Source organism: Lepidochelys kempii, chromosome 5 (assembly GCF_965140285.1).
Source record: "Lepidochelys kempii isolate rLepKem1 chromosome 5, rLepKem1.hap1, whole genome shotgun sequence".
NCBI classification, from domain to species: Eukaryota; Metazoa; Chordata; order Testudines; family Cheloniidae; genus Lepidochelys; species Lepidochelys kempii.
Genome location: NC_136384.1, coordinates 58,291,233 through 58,317,920, shown reverse-complemented (window position 1 = coordinate 58,317,920; position 26,688 = coordinate 58,291,233). Strand labels below are relative to the sequence as shown.

Sequence of the window (26,688 nt, the reverse complement as noted above, 5' to 3'; positions counted from 1 at the left end):
CAACAAATGTCAGCCAACAGGGACAGATCCAATTAATAATGCCAGATGACAGTGTCAGGAGATGACCTAACAAATTCCAGAGTTAAATGCTTCTGAGTTCTGAGCCTGTGAAGTTGCCATACTTCAGACAGAATGGCCTGATCATATGCTAATGGACTACAATATCTGATTGACTGAGCCACTGTGGTCTCAGTGGCAGTCTGTCCCTTGTAGTAACCTTTAAAAAAAGACTTAATTCTTCTGAAACTGGAAGTACAAAACAGGTAAAACTTCAGAGCTTGCTTGTCACCTACGGAGAGAAGCTTCCTCTCCTGCAATGGAGAGATCAGATCACAGTGTAACTAAAACAATACATTCAGTGATATGAGTCTCCAGAATAAGCTTGGGGAGATTCAAAAACTGTCCTATTTTGAAAAATAATGGCTAATAAGGAGAAAAACAGTCAGCAGGCACAGATCTTTAACTCAATATGAGTAAGGATGAAGAAGGCATAGATCTTTAACTTTGTGTGAGAAGGGGTTGGGAAGCACACGTAGAGAGCATGTCCCTTAGGTAGACGTTCCACGCAATCCCATAAAGATGAGGGTAGGATTATATTAAGAGAGTAATTATCTATAGGTCCTGTTGAACGTTGTGCCATGGGAAACACAAGGATGAGAGTAAACTTTCACGGCATCTGACTGGTGGGTAGAAGTTACTGTAAAACTGACAATAACAGAGGTCTTCTGGAAGTAGAGAAAACCATGTCATCCTTATTCATCTGTCCACATTCCAAGGTAAAGTTGCAAAAGGAATTCACTCTGGATTAACTTGCAAATTAATCTTCTAATTCCCAGACAGCTTCCCTGAACTACTTAGAGATCCAATAATAAAGATGTCTGTCCTATTGGTTAGCATTTATTTAGGAATTCTTACCTAAAGTCCAGAACACCTCTGGGGATTTTTGGCTTTCCATAGTAAACCTGGAGTAGGAAACAGGGACCAAGAACCTACCAAGTCTATCCTGACTTGGTTGATGGGACCAAAGTACCAAAGTGGGAAGCAGGACAACATTTTTGAGAGACATTTAGAGATTGAAGCCTTGCTCCAAATGTAGGCTCTACTTTTGCCACAGATAGAATCTCCCATAAGGAGTTGAAGTCAATTCCAGTCCTTGGACCTTCCCCGATATCATTTCATTCAAGAGGTAAGGCTTGGACTAAGATGTGCAAAGGGACACATGCAAGGGGGTGGAATGGGAGGCAGTAGTAGTATATGGGAGTAGCTATCCCAGGATCTGAAACTCCTTTGTTTTGGCTTTGCACTTTTTGATGTCACATATGCAGTTTGTCATGCCCACTACTCTCTCCCCCCACAGACTGTCTGAGGGCCTTTCTCAGAGGATGAGATTTCTGTCAGGCCAAAAAAAAAACCAGCCAAAAAAACAGGAAGCACTGTAGGGTGATGGAACAGAGGCTGAGGAAAAAAACTTGGTCCTGGGGGAGGGGCGGCGTAATTCTGTGCAAACCTCAATGCACAGCTCTGAGAAGGTTGTTATGTGAGAAGGATGTATTTCCCTGCTGGCTGTTCATAGGATTCTCCCCTCTCCTGCCAGAATCGCTTTAAGCTGTGAAGTCTCTGCAGCAAGGATTTTTCCTTGCTACCATGCCTCTCCTTTCTTCTCCCCCCATTACCCATACTTTTTATTCTTCTGTAGCTGGATTTCTTCTTGCTTTCCTTTTACATACAGAAGCTGAAAGAGAAAAGAGGAGGATAGGGAAAACACAGAATGCAAACTAAGAATTTGGGCATGAGGTTCCACTCCATACTTTCAGTTCAGAAAGCTAAGACAACTGGAAGGGAATAGGGCCAGGTTGGTGCTAAGATAACAGCCTTGATTCATGGATCCTTTACCTCCTTGCTTCTGTAATACTGTTGCTGGGTAAGACATGAGACGAGGGAGTGGAATGATAAACTAGGCAATCTGTTGGATTAAATTCAAAAACTCTTCAGAAATAATCCTCAAGGGAAAAAAAGTAACAACTTACTATTAGGGTAATGTTGGTAGCCTTGGGGTCTATTTCTGTTTCACCTTTCACAAGGCTCAGCCTAATAATGAAGATCTCCTGAACTTCAACTTCTCCATGAGGGTAGATTTTCAGACTAATAGTTCTCAGACCTCCTTCTCCTTCTCTAAAATAGAATGATCCATTCACAGGGTCACCAATGTCACTGCTCAGGGGGGACAATGCCTCTTCTGAATTGGGTCCTAAAATGTCCCAATTAATCTGTGGAAAATATTAGTTTCAAATGTAGAGTCGCGTCAATTTAATAACAGCCTCACAACAAAGGGAAGAAGTAACAGTGTAACCCAATTATACTATCCTAAGAATCAGTATATCTGGTATGTGATTATACAGTCATACTATACTGTTAAGAGAATGGATGGCACACAACATAACTGTAACATCGGACTCTTCTCTCTAATCATAATATTTTCTAAAAATTAACCTAGAGACAGAAAAAAGAGAAACAGTGAAGGGTTATTCTGACTATTACTTTAAAAACAAAACTTCAAAATTATGGATGTTAATAAACAGAAAAGAATCAAAACTTTATTTTAATGAGCACACACAGGAAAAAAATTATGTATGTTATTAACTTTTATTACTGTAGAACCCAAAAGCTCTAATCAAGATTAGAACTCTGCCCTGCCACATCTTGTACTAAACACACCAGATAAAGTCTTTGCCCCAAAGAGCTTATACTCAAAGTCCTCAAAATCCTGCGAAGACTCATGTACGTTCTTAATTTTACATTGCAAATAATAAAGCACCTGTATCTGGACAGGATTTGGGGGCTAATTTAATGTATGACATAGGAAAAGAATGTAATAAAAATTAGGAGGGAAAGAAAAAGGAGGACAAGAGTAATATTATTCAGTTTATCGTATAGCTATACTGCTTGATAGCTCCAAATCAGTTAGAAGTGGAGTTTTGTGGCTTTTTTGTGTGGGGAATGTTTGTCTGGGTTTTAATCAGGGGTGAAAGTAACTTAAAGCAGTGGTTCTCAAAGCCGGTCAGCCGCTTGTTCAGGGAAAGCCCCTGGCAGGCTGGACCGGTTGTTCACCTGCCATGTCCGCAGGTTCGGCCAATCGCAGCTCCCACTGGCCGTGGTTCGCCACTCCAGGCCAATGGGGGCTGTGGGAAGGGCGGCCAGCACGTCCCTTAGCCCGCGTCGCTTCCCGCAGCCCCCATTGGCCTGAACTGCGGCCAGTGGGAGACGCGATCAGCCGAACCTGCGGACGCAACAGGTAAACAAACTGGTCCGGCCCGCCAGGGGCTTTCCCTGAACAAGCAGCAGACCCTTTGAGAACCACTGACTTAAAGGACTTACCAGTATGCCAGAGTCCTGAGTGGGGCGTGGCCTCAACCGGAAGAGGCGTGACCTCAACCGGAAGAGGCAATTTAAAGGCCCCAGGGCTGCAGAGGCGGCTGGGAGCCCTGGGACTCAGGGGTGAATTAAAGGGCCCGAGGCTCTGGCCACCGCAGAGCTCCAGGCATTTTAAATCCCTGCTGGAGCCCGGCTGCCAGAGCCCCGGGCTCCAGCCACAGCGGGGATCCCCCGCCCGAGCCCCACTGCCAGAGCTCCGGTGGTGCTTTAAAGGGTCCGGGGCTTCCCACAGTGGCAGGGGAGCCCCGGATCCTTTAAAGCACTGCCCAAGTCCCGCTGCCGGAGCTCCAGAGGTGATTTAAATGGCCCGGGGCTCCCCACAGTGGCAGGAGCATGGGCCTTTTAAATCACCATCGGGAAAGCTGGTCCGGTCCAGCACAGCATACTGGCTCTTGCCGGTACGCCGTATTGGACCCGACCGGCTTACTTTCACCTCTGGTTTTAATTATGTAAGTATAAGTAAGTAAATAAAATAGGTCATCCCCAGCAAACATCATGGCGCAACTGGGTAATGAGGCAGGATTTGAAGGAAGAGAGGGCAGTGGCTTAACAGACTAGTCACTGGAAAGAATTCCATGTGTAATAGGCAGCATGGAAAAAACTGATGTGTTTAAGTTAAAATCATATCTGATCATTTGCTGTAATTAAACCAATGCACATTACTTTAAGAGTTTTATTAAGGTAATGTTTAAATGATGGGATCTGAAATATTTAGGAGAAGAGGATGTACATTCACCATTAGAGTAAGTAATTGTTGTAAACATATATGCTGAAGGAGACAGGGTCTGATCATTCTGTTACACCAATGTAAATGAATGTAACTGAACGAAATGTGTGAAACTGATATGAGAGAAGAATCAGACACACTTGCTATTTATAGTTCCAGAGAGAAGTCAACATTAAACCGTTATTCTGCCCCCCAATAAATGGCAAGGAAAAACAGTCTTCAAGTTATGGCATAGGACTGGGAATCAGAAGACATGGAGCCACATACATGCCATTGCAGCTGCAAGGGGTTAGGGAGAATTCTCTGAACAGGAGCAGCAGGACTGATGTAAGTGAAACAATGCTGCCTCCTTTCACAAGCCCTGATGAATGGAGGCAGGAGGGGAAGTGCTTGTAGTGCTGAATGTTGAAGGGGGCTCTGGGTACTGTGCGGCATGTAAGGCAGCCCTCGACAGGTGGCTGTAAGTTTGGGGCTAGATTCTCTTCTAAGTTTTATTCTCAGCTCTTTAACACAATTCTTGTGTGACCTGGGACAAGTCACTTAATTTCTTGACATCTCAATTTTCTGGTCTTCAAGCAGAGGGTAAATAAAGAGATAACATCTACTTTACAGTAGTTTTAGTGGGGTCTAAATTCATTCATGTGCATAAAGCGCTTTGAGAGCCTCAAATGTAAAGTCCTATGGAAATGCAAAGTAGTAATACATTATTGCTATTATATTTTCAACCTATGAATTTAATAAATTACATACCTTCCTTCTCTCAACATGATTTTATAGAGTGAAATTATATCTTATTTTTATTGAAAATTACACAAAATGCTTTGAAAGGCAAGGCCTACCTGAGTTTCTCCTATCAATCCTCCAGTTCTTTCCAGCACCAAGGACAGTGTCAGCAAGGAACTGGGGTTTGGAACAATAATTCGGCTTTGGTTGAGGAATCGGACAAGTCCATTAGGGGAGTCGCTCTTAGCAATAGTGATTTGACTCACTAGGTGGAGCCCAAGGACTGCTCCTCCGGTGGCTCCTATCAGCTGGATTTCAAACTGCTCTGCAAACTCCCTGGGTCAAAGAGATCAGAGTCTTTAAAACACTAACAAACATGGAGTAAAAATAAATGCTGAAAATCTAGTAAGTTGCCTTGTTGATTGCATATATGCACTATTTTAAATGTACATGAAGCAATGAATGTATTGTTGATTATTCCTTTTCTTTGCATAAACCTAAGATCTGAAATAAAGGTAATTCAGTGACTTGGTAGCAGCAGCCAAGGGCTGTCCTAACTTTCTGCACACTCCTTGGTTTGTTCTCTTTAAATCAAAGTATAAGTATGTAGCATGCAATGGGCTAAAACTGGATTTCTAAACAATTATAGGGTAACACATGAATAACTAAACAAAGATCCAACACCATTACCTTTCATCATCATCTGTAATAGAGACACTGATAAAACTCTGGTTCTGGCCATGATGAAAGATGACTGAGTTATTATTGACACTGTAGTCAATACCATTAGGAAGTGCAGAAATACTTTGAGAGAGAAAATCAGCTGTCACATAGCCATGAGTTCCACGCTTTCTCACTACAGGAATCATGATCATTCCAACATCCTCTTCCACTGCAAGAGTAATTCAAAATGACCTACTGTACAATAAGAGCGCATTTTTCAGAGTAGCTTCATAAACTATACATGTAAATAACCATTTAGACACCCAAAATAGGTGATTATACACTTATGTGCCCATTGTACTCACAAGGGCATGAATTGCTCGGGCAATTGAGCCAACTGCTTCTAAAAATTGGCAACAGAGTGATTAACAACATTATAATATACATAAATGGATTATCACTTGTTTCCCATAAGAGAATTATGTGCACTTTCTTTAATCAGATATACAGAGAAGCTTTGAACAACATCCAGCTGTCTTATGTTTCTAGGTTCTCTTTTTTTCCCCTCTCAGGTTTTGACACTGATCAAAATACATGCACATTATTTTAAACTTTAATAACTGAATCAATAACAAAGAATACAATGCTACACTCATTATGATTTGTCAGTTTACAGTTCCCTCAATAGAGAATTTGTAGATTACTTTGTAAAGTACAGTATGATAATTATAGCAACTATTCATGATCTTCAGAGAATATGTAAAAGCAAATGCATGCCCAATTAATACGGTGAATGAATAAGAATCAAGGTAGTCTTAAGACACATCTTAAACAATATAAGGCTTTACCAATTAATAACATCTTGAACTGAACTGGACCGATAAGTAAATGGCTAGCCAGTGCAATGCACAAAACTCAGCTGTAATATACTTTAGACTACTTGCTCAACTAAGTAGGGAGGCTGCCACATTTCACACTAGCTGAAGCTTGCAGGGATCTTCAAGAGCAGTCTTAAATAGAGCTTCATATTGCAGTAATCCAATGTAGTGGTGGCGGCAAAGATACGGATATTTTCAGAGATTTTACTTATTACTGAAGATATCAAAGGCCAGATTCATCCCTGGTGATCCTCTATTTATTTCTCTGGAGCCATAGCTAGGATTCATTTACCTCAGTATGTCATACAAAAGTACACCATAACGAATACAAACATTTGACTGTAATACATGAGAAGATAAATAATAATCATAATGGTAATACTTTGCTCTTCTATAAAACTTCCCATCTCAGGATCTCAAATGTTTTATAATTGCCATTGAAATAAGCCTCACAACACCTGTTCTAAGTAGGTATCATTCCAGATTGCAAAATATACCAGCCCAGGCACAAAATCTACATGCCTTTCCTTTTCTATGATGACTGATAATGAAAAATATAATACTATTTCCTTACTCCTTAAAAAAAACACTTCCCCCAGACAGGTGAGCAAACAGACTTTTGCAAAACTGTATTCATCCTCGTTTACAAAGGCTGAAAGCAGGGAATGAAGCTCAATCACTTACCCAAGAACATACATGAAGCTTGTGGCAAAGTCAAGAATAGAGCCCAGAAGCCTTGACCACCAATCCTGTGCTGTAGTCGCAAGCCTATCCTTTAAATTGCAGCATAAATTTAAACATTAACCTACCTTGCAGAGTGATATACCACGGATCAAACTCAATGATGCCCTCTGCATTGTCATTTTTTGTTATAATGATGTGAACTGTGGAGATGTTTCCTATCCCAGGGGGCTGGTCCACTTGCAGTCCATTTTCTCTAACAGCAAAATCAAATCCACTTGCAAGAGCATGAGAAGAAAATAAAGATATGTTAGCTTTTATAAAAAGAAATGGGCTCAAGATGCCTGTATGTCATTTTGTAGACTCCACAAGTACTTTGGTTCTTTTACAGTTATTGTCACAACCCTCCCAGCCACACCTTTCAAAAGCAGAACAAGTGCAGGACAGAGGTGTTTTTTTCTTCCCTGAAAATGAAAGTCTCTCCATTGTCACGTCTTTCCAATTTTATTTGCAACCAACTTCACAAACCCTTGGGAAGTACAGAAACAGTAACCTGATTGTTCTGTGAGAACAGACAGTGACAAAACTATCTATTAATGAGATTATACCCCAAGAGATAAACCTTAAAGCCCTGAATCTACAAAGGCTCAAGTGTGGACTGTTGCTTGTGCTGTCTCCCATTGTTGGTGCATAGCTTCTGTGAAATATTTTGTCATAATGATCTGCACTTGTGGATCTCTTTTGGGATTAGGGCCTAAGATTAGCATGCCCAGTATGGACACCAGTAGTAGAAAGAAATTTCCTGCAGAAGAATATGATGAAAATCGTACAATATCAAAGTTACAGAGTATTGACAAGACAAAATTTAGTTCTATGCCAAGAAATTCAGTACAGTTGGCAAGTAAACACTAAGTGACAGAGGCCAAATTTAAATCAGAGGTTGGAGGGGTAAAGCTTTATGGAAAAAATATCAGTTACTGCAGGTTTTGCAAGGAGTGACGAATTTGTGGGATTTGCTCACAGAGAAAGCATTCTTCACAGGCAAATATTTTATATTTCCATCAGCAAACTTTTCCCCAACTAGAAGAAAGGCTCTGAGGACTGAGCCTTGGAAACTCAGAGCTAAAGAAATTATGAAAACTATTCAAAAATTAAACTTGCTCCTTCCCAGGGTCATACTTAGGGCACCATATCAAATATACTACATTTTTACTTATTTACAGGAAATAGACTAAGTTTTCAGACAGTCATGAAGGCTCATGGGAATTTTAATGCAATCAGTCATTCAACAACAAGACATCCCATTAGTCCATTAGAGATCTGAGTGCTTTCAGAAGATAAGGGAGGACCCAAGTAGCACAAGGACACTTAATGAAGTTTGATGGAGGTGTGGGTTGTATTTACTTTAGTCTTGGACTTCACCATTGTATCATTTTGTCAGCCGGGAGAGGAGTGTTGAAGGTCCAAATCTTTGAGTGTATCATTTTGTTGTAAAAAGCTTACAAATTATAAAATAGTTAATTTCATAAGCTTTAGTCTGAGGTTCCTATATAGTAATATAACATACTGAAAGTAGATTTCTAGATTGGGATGAAACAATCTTTGGTTCTTAGTTCTAGGCAGGATTGTATCTCATTTATTTATACTTTTTCAATCAACAGTAAAGAAATGATGGACTATTTCTGCTAAAATTAAAGATATCTCTTTTTTGCCATTTCCTCAAAAATATCCTCATATTATATTAGAGATGTTCATACTTCCCCAAGTATTGCAACAAAAGTTACAATTTTGTAGTTTACAAACTATTTTCTCCCTTTCAGTATATTACATTAAATTATTTCTTGCCTCTTCAGAGATCTGCAGCATTTATCACCCATTCTATAAACTTAACCCTAACTGAATAAGTGCATTTCACCTTCGAACAGGATATTCCATTTTCCTCACTATGTAAATCTCTACACCATTCTCTTCTGCACCTCTCTGGAATATCCAAAAATAAATAGCTATTAAATTTCTGTGATACGTACTGAGTCCTCACTTTAATAATTAATCAGTAATTTATTAATGTAATAAATGTTGGAAAAATGAGGGTGTCCCTCTATTTATATTTGATCCAAATCTCTATTATTACACTGTTAGAAAATAAGCTACTATATCAGAGTAAGAATCAGGGATTTACTGCAGTGAGGTAAGATTCTATATACATAGTTCACTTTTGGGCCTGTAACTAATCTTTTCCTCTGCAGTGAAATATATCTTTACCTTCCCTGGAGCTCTACTTTGGTAATAGTTACTGAAAATTCTTCAGGACCTTCAGGAAGGTCATCATCATGGATTTCAACTGAAATCCTTTGAGTAGTCTCATCTGGCTCAAACATAAGCTCCCCTGACAAGGAAGTGAAATCCATGCTCTCCTCTGCAGTCCCATTTAATATCCAATAGCAGAGTTGCACTCGACCATAATACCCACTGGAACGGACAATAGTGATGTTAACCTGAGGGAAACAAAAAGCTTAGTTTTAACTTTTTGCCTTTATTTTGTGTTATATATGCTTCTAAGAACACTATTCTACAGACATCACATCAATTAGTTTTACTAAATAAAACCATTAAATAAATTAAATATAGATTAAATACAGAAATTGAATTAATCACACAACTCAGAAGAGGCCAGCCACTTCAAATATCTCTCAAAGCCCACCACACAGAATCACACATTACACTGTATTGCACACATGCAGAAATAAAGTCTCAGCTATTTATTTGTAGGAAATTGGCATCCACTGTACATAGATAACGACAGCTACCAAAAGCATTAAAAATTCACATTTCAGATTAATTCCTCCATTTTTAAGGATTTTAATCTTTTAACTCAATACCGATTTTTCTTCTTCTGTTGTCTGAAGAGTTTCCTGTGAAAATGCAAATTGCCCATAGGGGAAGTCACTAGCAACCATGGTGATATTTGCTATGCTAGTAGACTCATTTATGACTCCTCCATCACTGACTCTAGATAGATGAAACTGGTAGTAACTCTTCTCTTCAGGAAGGTTATCATCTATAGCCTACAGAAAACAAACAAATAAAGCTGAGCTCTACCATTAACTACTAACAAAAAGAGTACTGGAATAACCAATGCTATAGATCTCTCTCACCTGTATTAGTATAACAGCTGCAGACTGCCTATCTCGCATTGTCAAGGTCCCTGATATCTCAGCAAATTCCTTCTGTAGAGGGGGAGTTATATTCCAATACACAGTGACCTCCCCAAAAATCCCTGGGCCACGTACTAGGCTGTAAGTAAGAACATATACACATTGTTGTGTTTCCTATACATGTTTTATTTTATCTGTGCAAGAGATGGCTGGTACTCTGCCTAGGTTGTTATGAATCTGTGACTCAGCCAAACATTATCAGCCTCACTGAAGCTTGAATTTAATATAGCAGGTCACCATTACAATTCTGACAATGTTATCTCTGCAAGTAGGTAACGGTATTGTAGTATTTGCAGTATTGCGTATACTAAGCTTCCCTGATGTTGGGAGGGGATCACTGGCTGCCTCTCTAGAGGAGGAGCGATAGCTCAGTGGTTTGAGCCTTAGCCTGCTAAACCCAGGGCTGTGAGTTCAATCCTTGAGAAGGCCATTTAGGGACCTGGGGCAAAAATTGGGGATTGGTCCTGCTTTGAGCAGGGGGTTGGACTAGACGACCTCCTAAGGTCCCTTCCAACCCTGATATTCTATGATATCTCTTTACCTGCTTTGCAGTAGCACAAAGCAGGCAGAGCCAGGGCTGAAAATTGAGTTCTCTGGGTTCAGCTGTGCCTTTTAGGAAGCTGAGATGCACAATGGAAGGGAAAAAGAATGGGAGCAACCTGTAGGAATTTTGTCTTTGTAAGGGATTAAAGCCTCCAGAAAGACTCTACAGAGAGTTAAAGCGGCAAAGAGTCCTCTGGCACCTTATAGACTAACAGATGTATTGGAGCATAAGCTTTCGTGGGTGAATACCCACTTTTTTGGATGCATCCGACGAAGTGGGTATTCACCCATGAAAGCTTATGCTCCAATACATCTGTTAGTCTATAAGGTGCCACAGGACTCTTTGCCGCTTTTACAGATCCAGACTAACACGGCTACTCCGCTGAAAACAGAGATTTAAGTTACTTACTGCTCCTTTAAAAACCTGGAGATAGCACTTCTCCCACTACAGTCAACCTGGCAAACTGCAGGGCAGGGCAAGATGCTGGTTTTGTCCACACACAACCTCTCTGGTAGGACTGCCAATGCTACAGGCAGAACTAGCTTGTTCTTTGAGGGTTGCAGCAAAATACTCTTTCCTCAGAAAAGTGTTCTAGAAGGAGGGGGCAATGACAGCTGTGCCTTTCCCACCACCAGAACACCCACACTGGAATGGTCAGAATTTGGCATTCTGTGTTCTGGTGCTTAGTTATAAAATTCAATGAAATCATTATGCTTTGCTTCAACTCAAAACCCAGGTCACTCTGTCGCTTTACACACCTGTAGACACAGCCAAAAACGAAGGCACAATTGTGAAGTGGATTTCTTCCAGTCCCTGAGAACTTTGCAGGGGCTTTGATTGCCATAAAAACTCTTCCTTTTAATGCATTTAATCACATGCATTCCTGAAAGACCCTCCTGAGTGCCAGGGGTTGATATAATTTCAGACTGATGTATGTTTTGCAATTCCTTTGAAAATAAACGGTTATTGACCTGATTTTCAGAAGTGGTGAACACCAGCAACTCCCACAGACTTCTGTGGGAAATGTGGATGAGCAGCACCAATGGAAGTCAGGCAATTGTTGCCCACCCTTTTTGTACTAAAAGGAAATGTGTACTCAAAATATGAGCAGAGAAATCAATGATGCACCTACCTAATAAAAGCAGTTCCGTTATACTTTCCTGAGGGTTCCCCAATGAGAATATGGTTGGAAGATGGAGCTATCCCAACCACCCCAGAAGCTCCCTGATCCCCCAGAATAATGATGGTTGCCAGACCTACGAAGAGAGGAAGAAAGATTTTATGATAATAAATGAATAACATTTTCAGTACATCCAAGTTAGTACACAAGATTATAGCAAGAGCAGAAATATTAATTAAAATAACTTGCACATAATACTTAGCCCTTTTAAACACTTTATAAATACTGTATTAACTAATATGTAAAACACCATGCTAGCAAAATGCTGTTTTATCTTTATTTTGCAAATGGGAAATCTGATTCAGGTGGCCTGATTCTGATCTCCCCTTACACTGGTTCTATACAGGTATACCTCCACTACCAGTGTTCCCTCTAAGCTGCAGGCCAAGCAGCACTCCATCAAGTGCTGCACATTTGACTATTATAGCTGCACAGGTGCACACATCCTCAGCGATGGCAGGAGGGCACCCAGGAGGGGCCGGGGCTGGAGAACAGCGGAGAGGGCAGCGTGGAGTGGGGGCTGAGGCAGCCAGGCAGCTGGTGGGAAACCGAGCAGCAGGGAGCCCCAGCCACCCAAGCTCGTGGAGAGGGGCAGTGGTAGGGGCACCTCATCCCCGCCCCACCCCAGGACTCTCAGGGCCAGAGCACAGTACTCTGCAGTCTGATTTTTGCACAACACCCTCCCCATCCTCCTCCCCCAGGCCGTGCTTCTCTCCTGGGCCTCCCGCTCCTCACTGGGAAGGAACCAATGAGAGCAGAGGCTTGTGAATGGCTGCAAGCAGCCAGGAGTTCAGGGAGGTAACAAAGGGACCGGGAGACAAGCGGCTGAGCTGCCCAGGCTGTGCTTAGTGCAGCTGCAACCCCAAGTGAGTAGCACCAGCAACTTCTGGGTCTGCAGCAACACACTGGGCAGGTGTGTGATTGGCACACAGGAGGGAACCCAAACTGGGAAACCTGGGCTCAGGGGTATTGAGGCTCGGGAAAGAGTGGGTGACTTCTCTGGGCACAAGGGCATGGGTCTGAGTCTGGGCTACTGATGCTGTTCTCACTCTGCAGAAGTGGATGGAGGGCGCTGAAATAGCTAGATATGATTTTTTTTAAAGCACAATGTTATCTGCGCTTCAACTCTGCACACTGCATTACTCCCTCTACCTTCTTTCTTTCTTTTTCTTTCTTCCTTTTATTTTTTAAAGCTCATGCAATTCCTTCGAGAGACATCCCTGTTGTCATCAAGTACTTTTAAAAAAATGTTGCTATAAATCTATCAATCCACTCTATCAGGAGTTGGGCTGCAACATAGTCTAAAAAGGAAATGATTAATCAACTGTTGCTTTCCAAAAAAACCAGCAGTTATTTTCTGTGTAGATTTTAGTGGCACAAGTTTGTGCTTTTCAAAATTATATAATTTGTTTAGTTTTTTTTAAAAGATGAAGAATTAAAAGAAAAAAAGAAACGGAAGATGCCCTTTGCTGTATAGATGCAAATTTCCACTTGGAAACTAATTAAGGACTTCCTGTAGACTATCTTCAAGAGTCTAGATAAACAACTTGCATATCCAAAGAAAGTGGTTTCTTACAAATTTTTGCAGGGGAAGCCTGATCTTTGTTGGTACGTATGTTGTTTGATTTTGAATCTTTAAACTTTGCTCAAAACTTCCTAAATAAAGGGGTTTGGTATTAATCTATTTGGGTCTATTTGTATGCTAACTCCTGCTCCTGTTGCAAAAACTCCCATGAACTCTGATGTGCTGAATAAGTTGGCAAATGTTGACCAACAGTTCAATATGTAGAAATAGCAACCCAGTGAGATAATGTAACCATCAATACTGCATTTCTATAAACTCCATGTAGTTTCACAATCCACTATGTTAGAATCAGGTAATTTTCTCTTTTTGAATAGAAATGTACTATAACACTAACGGTGTATGTACTGCTGTTAAGATTGGAGTAATTTCCTTTCAAAAGTATGCTGTGTGTGTGTGTAACTCACTTTAAAGAAGATTAATAGGGATTCTAATTTTCACATTGCTTGCATTGCTAGCAGGTCTCAGTTCTGAAGCTCGTACATAAAGATTTAGATTTTGTTTGCAGATTTCACGTGAAAAGAATACTGTGTACAAATACTTCACTGCATAATTATGCCCCAGATGTTTTGTTTTCAAAATGACAGATTGAACATTTGATGTTTCCAGACAGCATGTCGAGGGAATTTTTAAATTTGTTGAACTTGAAGGTGACAATCCAGGTTTAAATATGCTGCTGATGGTAGATTTTTTAAAGTATTCACCTCTAGGGCCAAATTCTGCCATCATTAGTTAAGAAAAACTCCCATGGGCTTTCTGCTCAAGTGACGAGCACAGATTTTGGCCCTTGTTTAAATTGCTGCCTTACCATTAATGAAAAAAATCTCTGAGTTAAACTATACTATATAATATGTGAGGGTAATTTATATCTAGGTTTTTTGTTTCTACTGGTGGCGCACACCTGCAGACTACCTCAATATTGTTACACATAACAAAATTCATTCCGCACATGAACGGAAAAAATTAGAGGGAACATTGTAGCTGGGATCAGAATCAAACCCAAGGCATGAAATACTAGCTAAAGTGAAATCAATGGAAGTTTTGCCATTAGCTTGAATGGGGCCAAGATTTCAACCAAGCAGCTTAAGTGACTTTCCGAAGGCACAGGATGAGTTAGAAAATTGCAAGATTCCATTACATGTAACTGAGTACCGGGGGAGAATGCTATATTTAAAATGAGTTGTCTACATCACACATTTAGAAATTGACACAATTGTGAATTATAAATCAGAATTTAGGACAAAATTCTGACCTTAAATAGACAGAAAGCTATAGTCTTCATTAAAAGCTCATTGTGGAGAGTATTTGGCTTATAGAACTTATATGCCTTTACCTTGCACTTCCTAACATTTTCAATTTTTGATTTTCAAAAGCTTCCAGTTCCTTAGGCACTTTTAACACTTAATTATTTTATATAGTCACAATTTTTATATGCCCACAATTAATTTGGGTGAAAAACTATGATCTCAAAAATGTCCCCTAATGATTTTTGTTCAGTAAATCAACAGCTAGTTAGTAAAACAATTTAAGGAGGACTGAGAATTTCAAAATGTGGTTAGCTAGCTATACACATTCATACAAAACAGATATTTCAAAACAAAAATCTAGCATAAAAATGCCTTCTGGAATTATAATTGGAAGCTGCCTCACATGATGAAATAGCAAATTATTTCCTTACCGTTTATTGGGGATATCTCTGCATTATCAGTAGACACCAGCTGGATGGTATACATTTCATTCCCCTCCAGTAGGCCATCTTGTATTGCTCGTAAAACAACTGTCTTCTGGGATTCAGTCTGAATCAGAAAGAGAAGGAAAATGAGTTAGGCTGATATTTTTCAGGTGAGATCAAACAAAGTGCCTGATGATGCAAGGATCTGAAGCTCTTAATTTCTACTGAAGTTAATATGAGTTAAGAGAGTACAGCACTTGGCACATTCGACAGAATTGACAAGTTCTGCAGAAGCATGTCGATTCTGATTAAACTTTCTATGGAAACCAGACAGCCTTGCTACCTCACCTGGCTTCCTGCAAGCCTGCCTAGTTCTCCAGGATCCTCAACTCCCCTGCAGCAACCTGGTAGGCTGCCAGGATGTCTGGTTCTCTGGCTCCCCTACAGCCCACCTGCTGTCCAGCACCCCAGACTGCCTTCCCTCATGCACAGGCAGGCTGTCTCCCCCCAAGGTGGCTGGCTCTCTGGGCAGCCCAATCCTGAGAGACCACCAGGTGGGCTGCTGTGGAGCTAGAGATTATGTTTCATATCAGAAACACCAAAATGTTCTTGCTGCAATTTTTCCACAATGACATTTTGCAGTATTTAGGTTTCACTAAGAATTCCAAGATTTTGGCATCCAAAACCAAAACCGGCGACAAATTCTGCTTCATGACCAGCTCTAGGCTAGTGGAATATCCCCAAGTGTTTTTCATGATAACAGTCTGCCCAGAAAGGAGCTGTATTGCAGTTTGTTAGAATTCTCAACAGCTGCTGGTGCTGGCTACAGCCTCAGCAAACTTTCTTTACATGAACATTAAACAGTTGGCAAACCTGAAAGTGAAAGTTGGTTGTATATCTTCAAAACCACTAAGAGACATTATTCCTTAAAGTTTCCAGTGGCAATATATCTGGATGATAAATATAATACATGCTGCAATCAGTATAAAGTAGCAATGCACCAGAAGACAGTAAAACAGAATTCATTCTGTTAAATGGATGTTTTGGCTCAGCACAGTGTATAATTTGTAACAGAAATTAATCTATTAATGTCAACAACAATAGCTTCACAGTACTTAAACTTTTAAATCCTACCTCAAGACTCTCTTCTGCCATGAAGCCTACAGCTTAGCAATTAACACTAGCTAGTTTGAGGGTCACATGGTAATCACTGTTCTTTTAAAAAGAATACTTCCTGAATTTATTTTTTATCTCTTCCCAGACCTCGCAAGTTGCATGTCTGTTTAGACTGTCAGCTAATGCAATGGAATAACTGTTCTCCATGGTCATTATTACATTTCTATAAGATTTTTATTCTTTTTAAAAAGACAATTTATAACATTTTAAAATGCCACATTCCCTGGGTGACTTACCCTATACCAAGGTCCTCCAGGGAATGGGCCATCCCTTCTTTTCTGTTTGGAAAGCATGTGGCATGTTGTCAAAACTACCAGATATTTTTTATTGTGTTGTAACAGACTACGACTGTGTACAAGTCTGTAATGTACAAGTATATAACTATATATGAGAAAGAAGAAATCGTAAGCAAATGTAAGGGAAGCAAATGGGATGTTGAAATTCTGGGAGTACCTCATTAAAGTAAAGAGTTCCATTCAGAGGAGTGAGATCATATCTAGCTGCCTCCTCCAAAATCCATATTATTCGGACTGCCCCCCGTCCTCCTTGACTCCGACTCACAGTCAGCAACACAGTTGCAGCAGAGTCTCCAGGTGACTGGGGCTCCTTAACTGTCACCTGAAAAGAGGAGGAGGAGGAGTTAGGGAAGAGCTAAGAAAAAACATTCACATGTTATGTTTTTATAACCACTGCTTTGGAAAAATTATAAATATTGCTATCAATGACATCTAAAATGATATTATTCTCAACTGTGTCTCCAAGACACAAGACCAAAAAATCAACAGAAGTTAATGCAGACATGTACTGTTGAATTCTGTTAGCAAAGATTAACCACTTAAGTTATTTCTGTATCCACTATGATACAACGCAATTACATATGAGTCACCAGTGGACACAGCACTGGAAAATATACAGTAGAGAACAATCAAACACGAGAAAAAGAAAGGATTAGATAAATTTACAGGCCTTTTCTATCTTTGATTTCTATGAAAAACATTGTTGCAATATATCATTAATATATTCAACAGATACTCAGGCAACTCACATGAAATCTCTGGAATTATTATAATACTGAAATGGAATAGATTCAATCATTCATAGGACAGGAACAATATAAAGGCAATAACTCATAACTGTACATTTTCCACCCCCATGTATTCAGTTCCTGGCATGTTTATTTGTTTTCAGTGTCTGATCAGCATGACCACTATACTGTTATTTCTCAATAACCGTAATTTAGGGGAATCTGACTGATTTCTTGACAGCCATTATTACAGAGTACAAAGATTTACATAATCTCTATATCGTTATTTTTCAATAAATGCACTGTGACTGTATAAATTTCTCTAATCCAATTGGCTACTATAATCTAGTTGTTCTGATTGGTGTCTGTACTTAAATTTCAAGCTATTGGCCAGAAACAAAGATGTCACCCTTATCTTCTTATGACTTCAAGAGGAAGCCCCAAACTGTCAGCATTTAGTGGAGAAGGAAAAAATAAATAAATAATCGAAGAACACAGGGCTGCGAAAGAACTGTAAAGGAAAGTGCTGATTTTAGGGGGGGTTTGCATTGTGGAGAGCATGGGGAAAACATTTCAAATCCTTTATTTATTGCCCTCCTGCCAGGCCGAGTCTTGCTGCCATTGAAGTCAATGGATATTTTACAATGGATTTCAATACGGAAGAGGAGCAACCCCTCTTTTCCTCCCTCTTCTCTTACGATCTTTTCTCTCCGTTCCATAGAGGCAAGCTTGACTCTTGCCTTACACAATAAGGCCAATATTTCAAACCTGAATGCCTAAAGCTAAGCTCCCAAATCTACATTTAAGCTCATTAAAAAAAAGAGGCTTGATTTTCAAAGGTTCTGAGCATGCCACAGGACCAGGAGTGTCAGTACTGGGAGGACCTACCCATGTTGTAGGCTGCAGCTACTGACTGTCTGCAATCTGTGTGTGAAGTAGTTGAGACAAGGGGCTTAGGAAAACATGGCAACTCAGCACTGAGCTCTGACAAGCAGGCCTAGCACAGGTACCAAGCCCTGGTCTTCCTAACCAGAATCCTACTGGAAAAGGGAGATCAGTGATTTAAAAAAAAAATTGTGACTACTAAATACAGTAACCAAATTACAGCATAACAAGACAGACCAAGGTATTTGTGAAAACTCCCTCTGCAGTTTAAATCACAGTACCTGTTAACTTTGCTCCTGAGACCTTTGCTCGACATATATGCACACACAATCATTATGTGGGAATAATGTGACAGAACTGGACGTAAACTCAGCTAGACTGAAAAGCAAATAGATTCTCTCTCTTCCTGAATCACGAGGGAAGCCAGCTTTTTTTTTTTTAACATTGGCGTTCGCGTGTATCCAACACAATCTCTCTCATAGGCTATTTAATTATTTTTTTTCACAATTCCTCCTCTGTTCATTAACTGGTACCTTTTACCTCCCTTCCAAAAACACCTTCTCTCCCCGTAAAAAAATAATCAAAATTCCAAATGTTTCTTAAGGCCTGTCTCTTGCTTATGAAACTGTACTCAGCAATTGGGGAGAAGAAAAAACATCATGTCTCTTAATGACCAAATGCAAGAATTGAAAATTTCTTACCGAGAATTTCCTTTCTGTTAGCAGCATCTCCCACAATTCTTGACATCTAGACTGCTCTGCTCACTCTTGCAGCTCATGAAGGTAGATCAAAATTTTGGTGCCACTGCTCTGGCCACACTCCATCTGCTCCCACTTGTGGCCAAAAAAATTATTCCAAAGCTGTACAAATTTGTATAACAATATTAGTAACAAATACTTCAAAGGTAACTGACCAACTGTGTACAGGGGATCACAACTGGAAAAATACAGTCGCATGGTACAGATCCCACTCAGCATATGGCCTTTTCTCTCTTGAGCCATTTAGGATGGATAGAATTGTGGGAGACATGGCTAGTGGAAAGGAAATTATCAATATGAAATTTTCCGTTCTTCAGTCTAGTGTCTCCCACAGTTCTTGACATCTGGGAAGTAGTGAGTAGTGAACAGATGTAGAAAGGGTTATAGAGAAGGTCAAAAGAAAAGGAAAAGCGGTATCCCTTCTTGCTTATAACATTTTCTCAGAGGGCAAAAATCATTTCTGGACTACCACCTGCACCACCTTTCTGCCAAAGGACACCTCTACAGAGGACAGGAAATCCACCTTGTAGTGCTTAATAAAGGTAGTAGCAGTTGACCAGGTGACCACCTTACAAATTTCTGCTGTGGGTGCATTAGTTCTTTCTTCCCACAAGGTCACCAGGGATTGTGTGGAGTACGCCCTGAGTCCCTTCTGGAACTAAACTCTCTAATGCCTTCTACACTTCCATGCTGCATAGTTTAATCCTCCTAGCAATGGAGCACTTGGAAGCTCTGAATCTTTGGTATTTTGGGTGGAAATATTCACAAAGAGCATCTGATCTCCCCATGGGCTTTGTACTTTTGAGGCAAATTTTCAGGTTCCTCTAGTATCTAAAGTGTGCCACCTCTCCTTGCTGGGATGCTGTGGCCTTGGCCGAATGAAGAGAGATCCACCTTTTGTTAAACATGGAAGGAACAGTTTACTTTCAGGATAAATGATTCCAGAGTTCTGAGCCCCTCATGAAAAATACACAGTAAGTGCCACCAGCTCCAACACTCACCTGACAGATCTGATGGCTATCAGGAAGCAAGTTTTGATAAAATGTTGTCACTGCATCAGTGGTTCAAAGAGGTGGTTTGTGAGGGCTGTCAATACAAGTGGCAAGTCTTATTTGGGAAAAAGAGGCCTGATTGCTGGGTTGGCTAATTGGACTGCCCTAAGGAATCTGGCTATTGGGGATTCTCTGCCAGAGAGTTTGCAGATCTTGTGAATGTCACGCTACCAAGGACAGACATCTGATGTGTAATGGTGCTGGGTTGGAGATCTTTATTAAAGCCTTCTTGAAGAAATTTAAAGATAGACGGAAATGCTGGATTTCTAGGATTCGCTTCCTGATACCTGACGCTGAATTTAGTCCAGATAGAGGAGTGTGCTTTCACAGTCAATACTATTCTAGAAGGAAGAAGTGTCCTGATGACTTTGGAGGGCAAACCCAACAAAACTAGCAAACCCAACAAAAACCCTTTTAATAACCAGGCTGTTAGATGCAGCCAGTTCAGGTCTGGATGAAGAAAAGGACCTTGTGAGAGGATTCCCTGTCTTGTTGGGAGAAGTAGTAATGTTCCTAATTTCAGGTCTATCAGATACGAAAATCAGTGTGGGGTTGCCAGTATTACAGTTGCCCGCTCGGATTTTATTTTCTGGACCACCTTTGTTAACAATAGGAAGGGTGAAAATGCAACGAGAAGGCCGTCTGGCCATCTCTGCAATAGGCATCTGTCCCCATGAAGCTGGGGGCTACTTCCCTGGTGAAGTACTTTGATTTCTTCACATCCATGTGGTTTGTGAATAGATCAGTTGAGGGCAGTCTGAATGACTGAACGATTAACTTGAAGACTTCCTGATTTACGCACCACTCAAAGTTGTTCGCCTTCCACCTGCTAAGCCAGTCCACTTTTTGATTCAGGTTTCCCTTTATGAGAACTGTCGTGAGGGAGAAAAAGTTCTGCCCACTTCATGATTTCCATCACTTTTGCATGTAATGCTGGACTTCTTGTTCTCCCTTAGTTGTTCCTATTTGTGACTGTGGTCATGTTGTCTGACTGAATCAGGATGTGGCTTCCCTCTAGGATGGACTGGAACCTTAGTCACTCCAGTTTGACTGCTCCTATCCTGGGAGGTTTCTGCTGTGGGTCCTTTCCTCCAGGTTGCTTTGGGCTGTTTGGGACTCCAAGTGCGCTTCTCAGCCTTCCAGTCCGGCATCATTTGTGAGAATCAGAGGATCTTGTGGATATTGCCCTGGACTGACCACCATTTTAAGGAATTGATCACCTGATGCCCCAGAACCTTCACTTGATCCTTCATACGTCCAAGGGAGTGGTCCCAAACCTTTAAAATGACCCCTTGAAAGTGCCTCATGTATCATGGCGCCCATGGAGCGATCTCTATGCATGATACTAGGAGGCCTAGCCGTTCAAGGCCTAGTGCCATAGTGGGTCTCTTGCAGTTCCAGAACAATGCAAGGAGGTCCTGAATCTTCTGGAACCTTTCTATAGAAGGCTACATCCTTACTATCAAAGTGTCTATGTCCCATTCCCAAGGCAGAGACATAGGTGGTCTGTCATAAACAGGCTAACAGGGTTCCCACTGGGCTTTTCTCGGGAGCCACGGTTCCAGAGCTTTGTTTTGGAGAACTTGCTGTCCCTTTGCTGGCATTTCTGCAAGGATGAAGGCTGAAAGGAGCGCCTTTGTCTGAAGGCCAGTCTGAACTCTGTCTTAGAGGCAGGATGTGGCATTGGGAGGGACTGTTTAGATTTTGCAGCATTGTCTGCCACCTGACTGTCTAAGCTTATTTCTCAAAAGCAAGGCTCCCATAAAATTGGCAGAACAGAGCACATTATTTCGAGTGGCTATCCATCTTTCAGTGATCGAGCCATAGGTGACATCTGGTCACTGAGCTGGAGGCCCTAGCTTTGCTTGAGACTCTCATAGCATCCACTGAAGCCTCTGCAACAGATGATGTTGCTAGGGAAACTTTCTTTAAAATGGAGCCAAAGTCAGGGTGATCTCTACTCTTGAGGGCTCTGAGATCTTTCAGCCAGGAGGGAGAAGAGCTTGCAAAGCAAGTAGCTGCTACAGATGCCTGGAGGAAGGCTGAAGAGACTTCAAAGTCTTTTTTGAGAGTGGCCTCCATTGTTTCTAACTATGGTGTTCGGAGGGAATAACCATATCTCTTGCCAGGGAGGCTATAGTAGCATAATTCTTCAAGATCTCGGTAATCTGATCCTTTGGTTCCTGGATCTCGTAGAATTTTATGGTGATTTTTCACAATGTGTTCTGGCTTACCCCATTCATCCCTGATTATTTCCTCAGAGGAGGAGTGTAAGGGAATCGCTGTCTCAAGGGAGGATTTCAAGGGGAGAAATTTGCTCTGTGGCTTACTCTCAGGGATCTGTATGGGTTGAATCTGAAGAGTGGATACAACCTTGTTGTACATGGCCACAAATTTCTCAGGGAGAAAACAGCTTTGCTAAGACTTTCCCCAGTCCTGATCGGAGTCAGAGCCTGACAATTCACCATCCTCGGTGGAGAAGACATCACAGGATTCATACCTCCTACATCTTTTAGGCTTTTTCTTCCCCTTTTTTGATTTTTTTTCACTTTTTTGCTTACTTAGAGACCATATGAGCTCCACTATGGCTTTGGTAAGGCCTTTTGCAGCTAGCTTTCCTAGAGGCCTGGAGACCTCTTGTGAGATCCCTTTCTGAGTCCTCACCTACTGGGGCCCATTCCCGCAGGGAGAGGGAAGGGAAACATTTCCATAGCCCTCTGGCCGAATTGGGAAAGGGGGCTGTCCCCTGGTTCTTTCCCCAAGACACTCAAGACCCATTTTAAGACTTGTGACCTCTACAAGTCTCCCCTCTCTGTTCTCCAGGGGCCTCTTAGGACTTACGCCCAAATCAGCTGACTGCGGTCCTCCTCATCCTTGGAGCCTCTCCCTGTTCTGCACAGAGATTCCAGGTCTGTATTTTCCATTTTGGAGATGCGGCTGTTCTGGTGGGTAGAAGACCCCACATGCCAGTCCGACTCATAGCCCCAGTACCCAACAGAGTTAGGAATGGAAGACTGAATGCAGGCTTGGTACAACTCACCATCTGCTGAGCTCGGGAAGGCAGTTTCACAGATGGAGCTCCATTTGGATTTCTCTCAGTGCTTTCTAGGCAGCTCTCCCATCCCTAAAAAGATGTGGGGGAGCTAGCAGGGAGGCACTGCAGAGGAGACTTCACCTGGATTCCAACAGCCGACTAAAAACTGGCCCAGTGGGCGGAGTAAGGGAGTGAGAACACTGCTCACATCTGCCCCAGAATTTGTCAAAAAATACCCCTTTAGGCAGATGAAAGAAAGGAGCACTGGAACTACCATCTGCATGCTGCTGTGGAGGCAGAGAATCTGGCCAGAAGCACAAGCAGAGGGGGTGCGAATAGAGCAGTGGTGCCAAAACACTGATTCACCTCTGTGAGTTGCAAGGGTGAGCAGAGCAGCCCCGATAGCAAGAACTGTGGGAGATGCTGGGCTGCAGAAATGACATTTTGTACAAATATAAAATGTTTAACCGTCTGCATTGCTGAAAGCTACGTTCAGGAAAATCTGCACATTGATAATTGACTCTAAGAAACTATGTGGTTGATGATACATAACATTCTTCCTGCTTATGCTTAAAACTGCACCATGTTGCTCATACTTACATTCTTTTCTTCGAACCCAAACACGCCAACAGGAGAGTCATTTGGTGGAATAGTGACAGTCACCACGGTGTCATCCCCAAGTCTGGCACCACCTGTCACCCTGATTAAAGTGACGTTGAACAGCTCTAAAAATTCTATTGCAGTGTCATCTATGATTGTGATCTCTATCACCCCTGCAGCCTGCAAAAAAAACGAGAACCAATAAAACAATACAGGATACAACAGTGAATTCAGTCTATTTTATTTTATGAATGAAACTCAGAAAAATTAAGTCTTAGATTTTGTAAGTTGTAAAAGATTACTAAATGGTTTTAGTTTGGCTCACAAACTTGCTTATTTATTTATTTATATATTTGGCTTTTGAAAACAAAACCATACCAAAATGTTGGAAATATATTTAAAACTCATTTATGCAAACTTTCTGGATTCCTATTAAAATTGTGAGGAATTTAACCTACTGAAATCCCAATATACTGTGAATTAAAAGTAATACTATGAACTTAATAATCACATTTCCATAAGGAAATTTTGGGCTTACTATTATTACAAGTAAAGAGCACTATTACTAAAAGTCATTAGACAAAAAAAAAAAAACCCACTTTTCAGTTTCTTCACTTTGTATATTTGACAGCACAGTTTTGTTGATAGTCATTCACACTTCCTGCCTCACACACTGCTCTTGAAGAAGCTCAGGTGCACATACTTTCCTAGGCCCTGCAAGAGGGTGTCGACCATTAATAGCAGCAGTAGCAAAGCTGAATGTGAAACTGAGAAGCTGGCAGGCAAGCATTTTCACAGCACAGAGAGGAAGGGGTAAGACTTAACTTATGCAGAACTATTACAGCTCTTGGACCCATCCAAGAGGTACTTTTCAACAACAGGAAGGAAGCAGAAAAAACAATTATGAAAATTTGGATGGATTCTTTTAACTATTCCAAGGGTGATCAGAAAACGGATTGTTTTAATTAGTAAATTATTTAAACAATTTAATTTGACAGGCACCCTTTTTCACACTAATACAAAAAACCCACAATGATATACATTGAAAATTGCCAACGCCTTCTCTAATTTGTTATCCCTGGCCCCCATGCTGCAAATATGAAAAGGTGTTCGGACTGAATGGCTCCTGCTTATCTCTTCTGCCATATGTTTTTAGTATGAAGTAGTACACAGAATGTATTATATTTGGCTCTAAACATGATTTTGTTCACAAAGTATACCATTGTTTGCCAAGGTCCATTTTCCATCACATGAAATCAGCCACCCCTAAGAGTGCACACTTTGTCTCTCCAAGTGTGATGTGAAATCTAACAATGCAGCTAAAGAAACATACAAATTCATTGTGTAAGTCCACACAAAACATGGGCTAATTATGAGTTTCCCACTTATCAGGAAAAAATAAGGATTTTTTTTTGTTTTTGTTTTTTACTGGTGGAGGTGTAAAGACATAGACCCCCAATGTGGCAAACACTTATATTTCCCTTTAAGTACCTGAGTAGTGCCATTAAAGTCAATGGGACTGACTATGCATGTGCCTAAAGTTAAGTTCCTGTGTACATGTTCACAGGATTTGGACCACAAATAGTAAGCAGAAATGTGCTCTGAGACTTTACACTCCTATCTTTTAAAGGAAACAAATGCAAAAGACCCTGAGACTTCTTAACTCAGAAATGTTTATATTTTCAGCAACATCATACTTGTCCATCTGCAAATGTAAGGTTTCCAAATGATGGCGTAAAGTCTTCCACGCTAGCGCTGGCAGGCATGGCTTCCCAGTATAGTTTTACTGACCCAAACCTCCCAGCCTTCCGAACAACTGGCAGCTTCAGTATATTCTGTGGTGGAGGCACCTCATAACCAGCAACTGCGCCACTAAAATCCTGAAAATTCAGAAAACATGTTGAGTGCCAAGGCAAATGTGTTTCTCTTTTCTCATCCCCTGCAAAAAGACTGATACCAAAATGTTCAAAAGTAGCCAAAAGTGAGGGGCTATGCGTTAAAGTAATGAGTTAGCCCCTTTCTATATAATCTATAAAACAAGACAGCAATATTGATTATTAGTAGTAGTAGTATTATAATTATAGAAAGATCAAATTGTTAATCTGATGTAGTTAGGGTAAAAATAACCCACGAGTGTTTTAGCAATTCCAATGCTCTCATGAACTAAGTATCATTAGCAGCAAGAAAACTTTTGTATAGAAATTGCTAGTCCAGTATCTGGTCAATGTAACTGATGTTTAGTGCTAGAAATCTTTTAAAGACTATTTTTAAATGCAGCCTGAAAACACAGAACCTACTGCTAGAATACAATAGTAAATGTTTAAAATTCAGTCTTACCTTCACAACATTGAAACTAAATATTCCTCTGGGGTCATCATTCTCTTCAATTGTTACCTCAGCTATTTCTAACCCAAGTCTCTTCACACTTGGCTGCCCTTCAGCAAGAGAAGAATCTACCAGATGCACATCAGTAATATTGACTACAAATCCTTCCTGTAATTCTGGAACATTATCCTGTGAAAATGTTTTTAAAACGTCACCCCAATTGTAAGTTCATGTTATAAGATGGATATTATGAAAGGAGGAAACTGACTGGCTGCTGACTGAGCAGAATCAGGTAAAACCACGGCAGTTGAGATTAAATAACTAATTCCCTGCCTCACATCACATCGCCTATGAAAAGGGGGGAAAGGATTTCTGAAAACACTGCTGACTAGGAGGACCTGAAGGACTTTGAACATCCTATAAAAACACATTTTTATTGGTCATGATAAAGTCTAGGGGCCCCAATCAATTGATGTTTTTTTTAAATCTGAACAATAAATCTGTTAAAAGGCAAAAAGTGAAATACATTATTTTACA

At 40.8% G+C, this 26,688-nt stretch overlaps 1 protein-coding gene across 15 annotated transcripts in view; it reads right to left on the bottom strand.

Annotated features, from left to right (window-relative positions):
- ADGRV1 (adhesion G protein-coupled receptor V1) overlaps positions 1-26,688 on the bottom strand; it is a 412,444-nt gene that overhangs the window by 244,546 nt on the left and 141,210 nt on the right. For all 15 annotated transcript variants that reach the window (XR_013635788.1, XR_013635786.1, XR_013635787.1 and 12 more), the window contains 13 exons: positions 26,164-26,340; positions 25,524-25,706; positions 23,827-24,006; positions 16,927-17,091; positions 15,304-15,421; positions 11,996-12,119; positions 10,260-10,398; positions 9,984-10,169; positions 9,367-9,599; positions 7,233-7,381; positions 5,573-5,774; positions 4,999-5,218; positions 2,028-2,267 (listed from right to left, as the gene is read on the bottom strand). Coding sequence is in view for 12 of the 15 variants with exons in the window: in XM_078852802.1 (XP_078708928.1) it covers positions 2,028-2,267; positions 4,999-5,218; positions 5,573-5,774; positions 7,233-7,381; positions 9,367-9,599; positions 9,984-10,169; positions 10,260-10,398; positions 11,996-12,119; positions 15,304-15,421; positions 16,927-17,091; positions 23,827-24,006; positions 25,524-25,706; positions 26,164-26,340 (2,316 nt within the window). In the remaining 3 variants the exon portion in view is untranslated. The remainder of the gene's footprint in view (positions 1-2,027; positions 2,268-4,998; positions 5,219-5,572; positions 5,775-7,232; positions 7,382-9,366; positions 9,600-9,983; positions 10,170-10,259; positions 10,399-11,995; positions 12,120-15,303; positions 15,422-16,926; positions 17,092-23,826; positions 24,007-25,523; positions 25,707-26,163; positions 26,341-26,688) is intronic.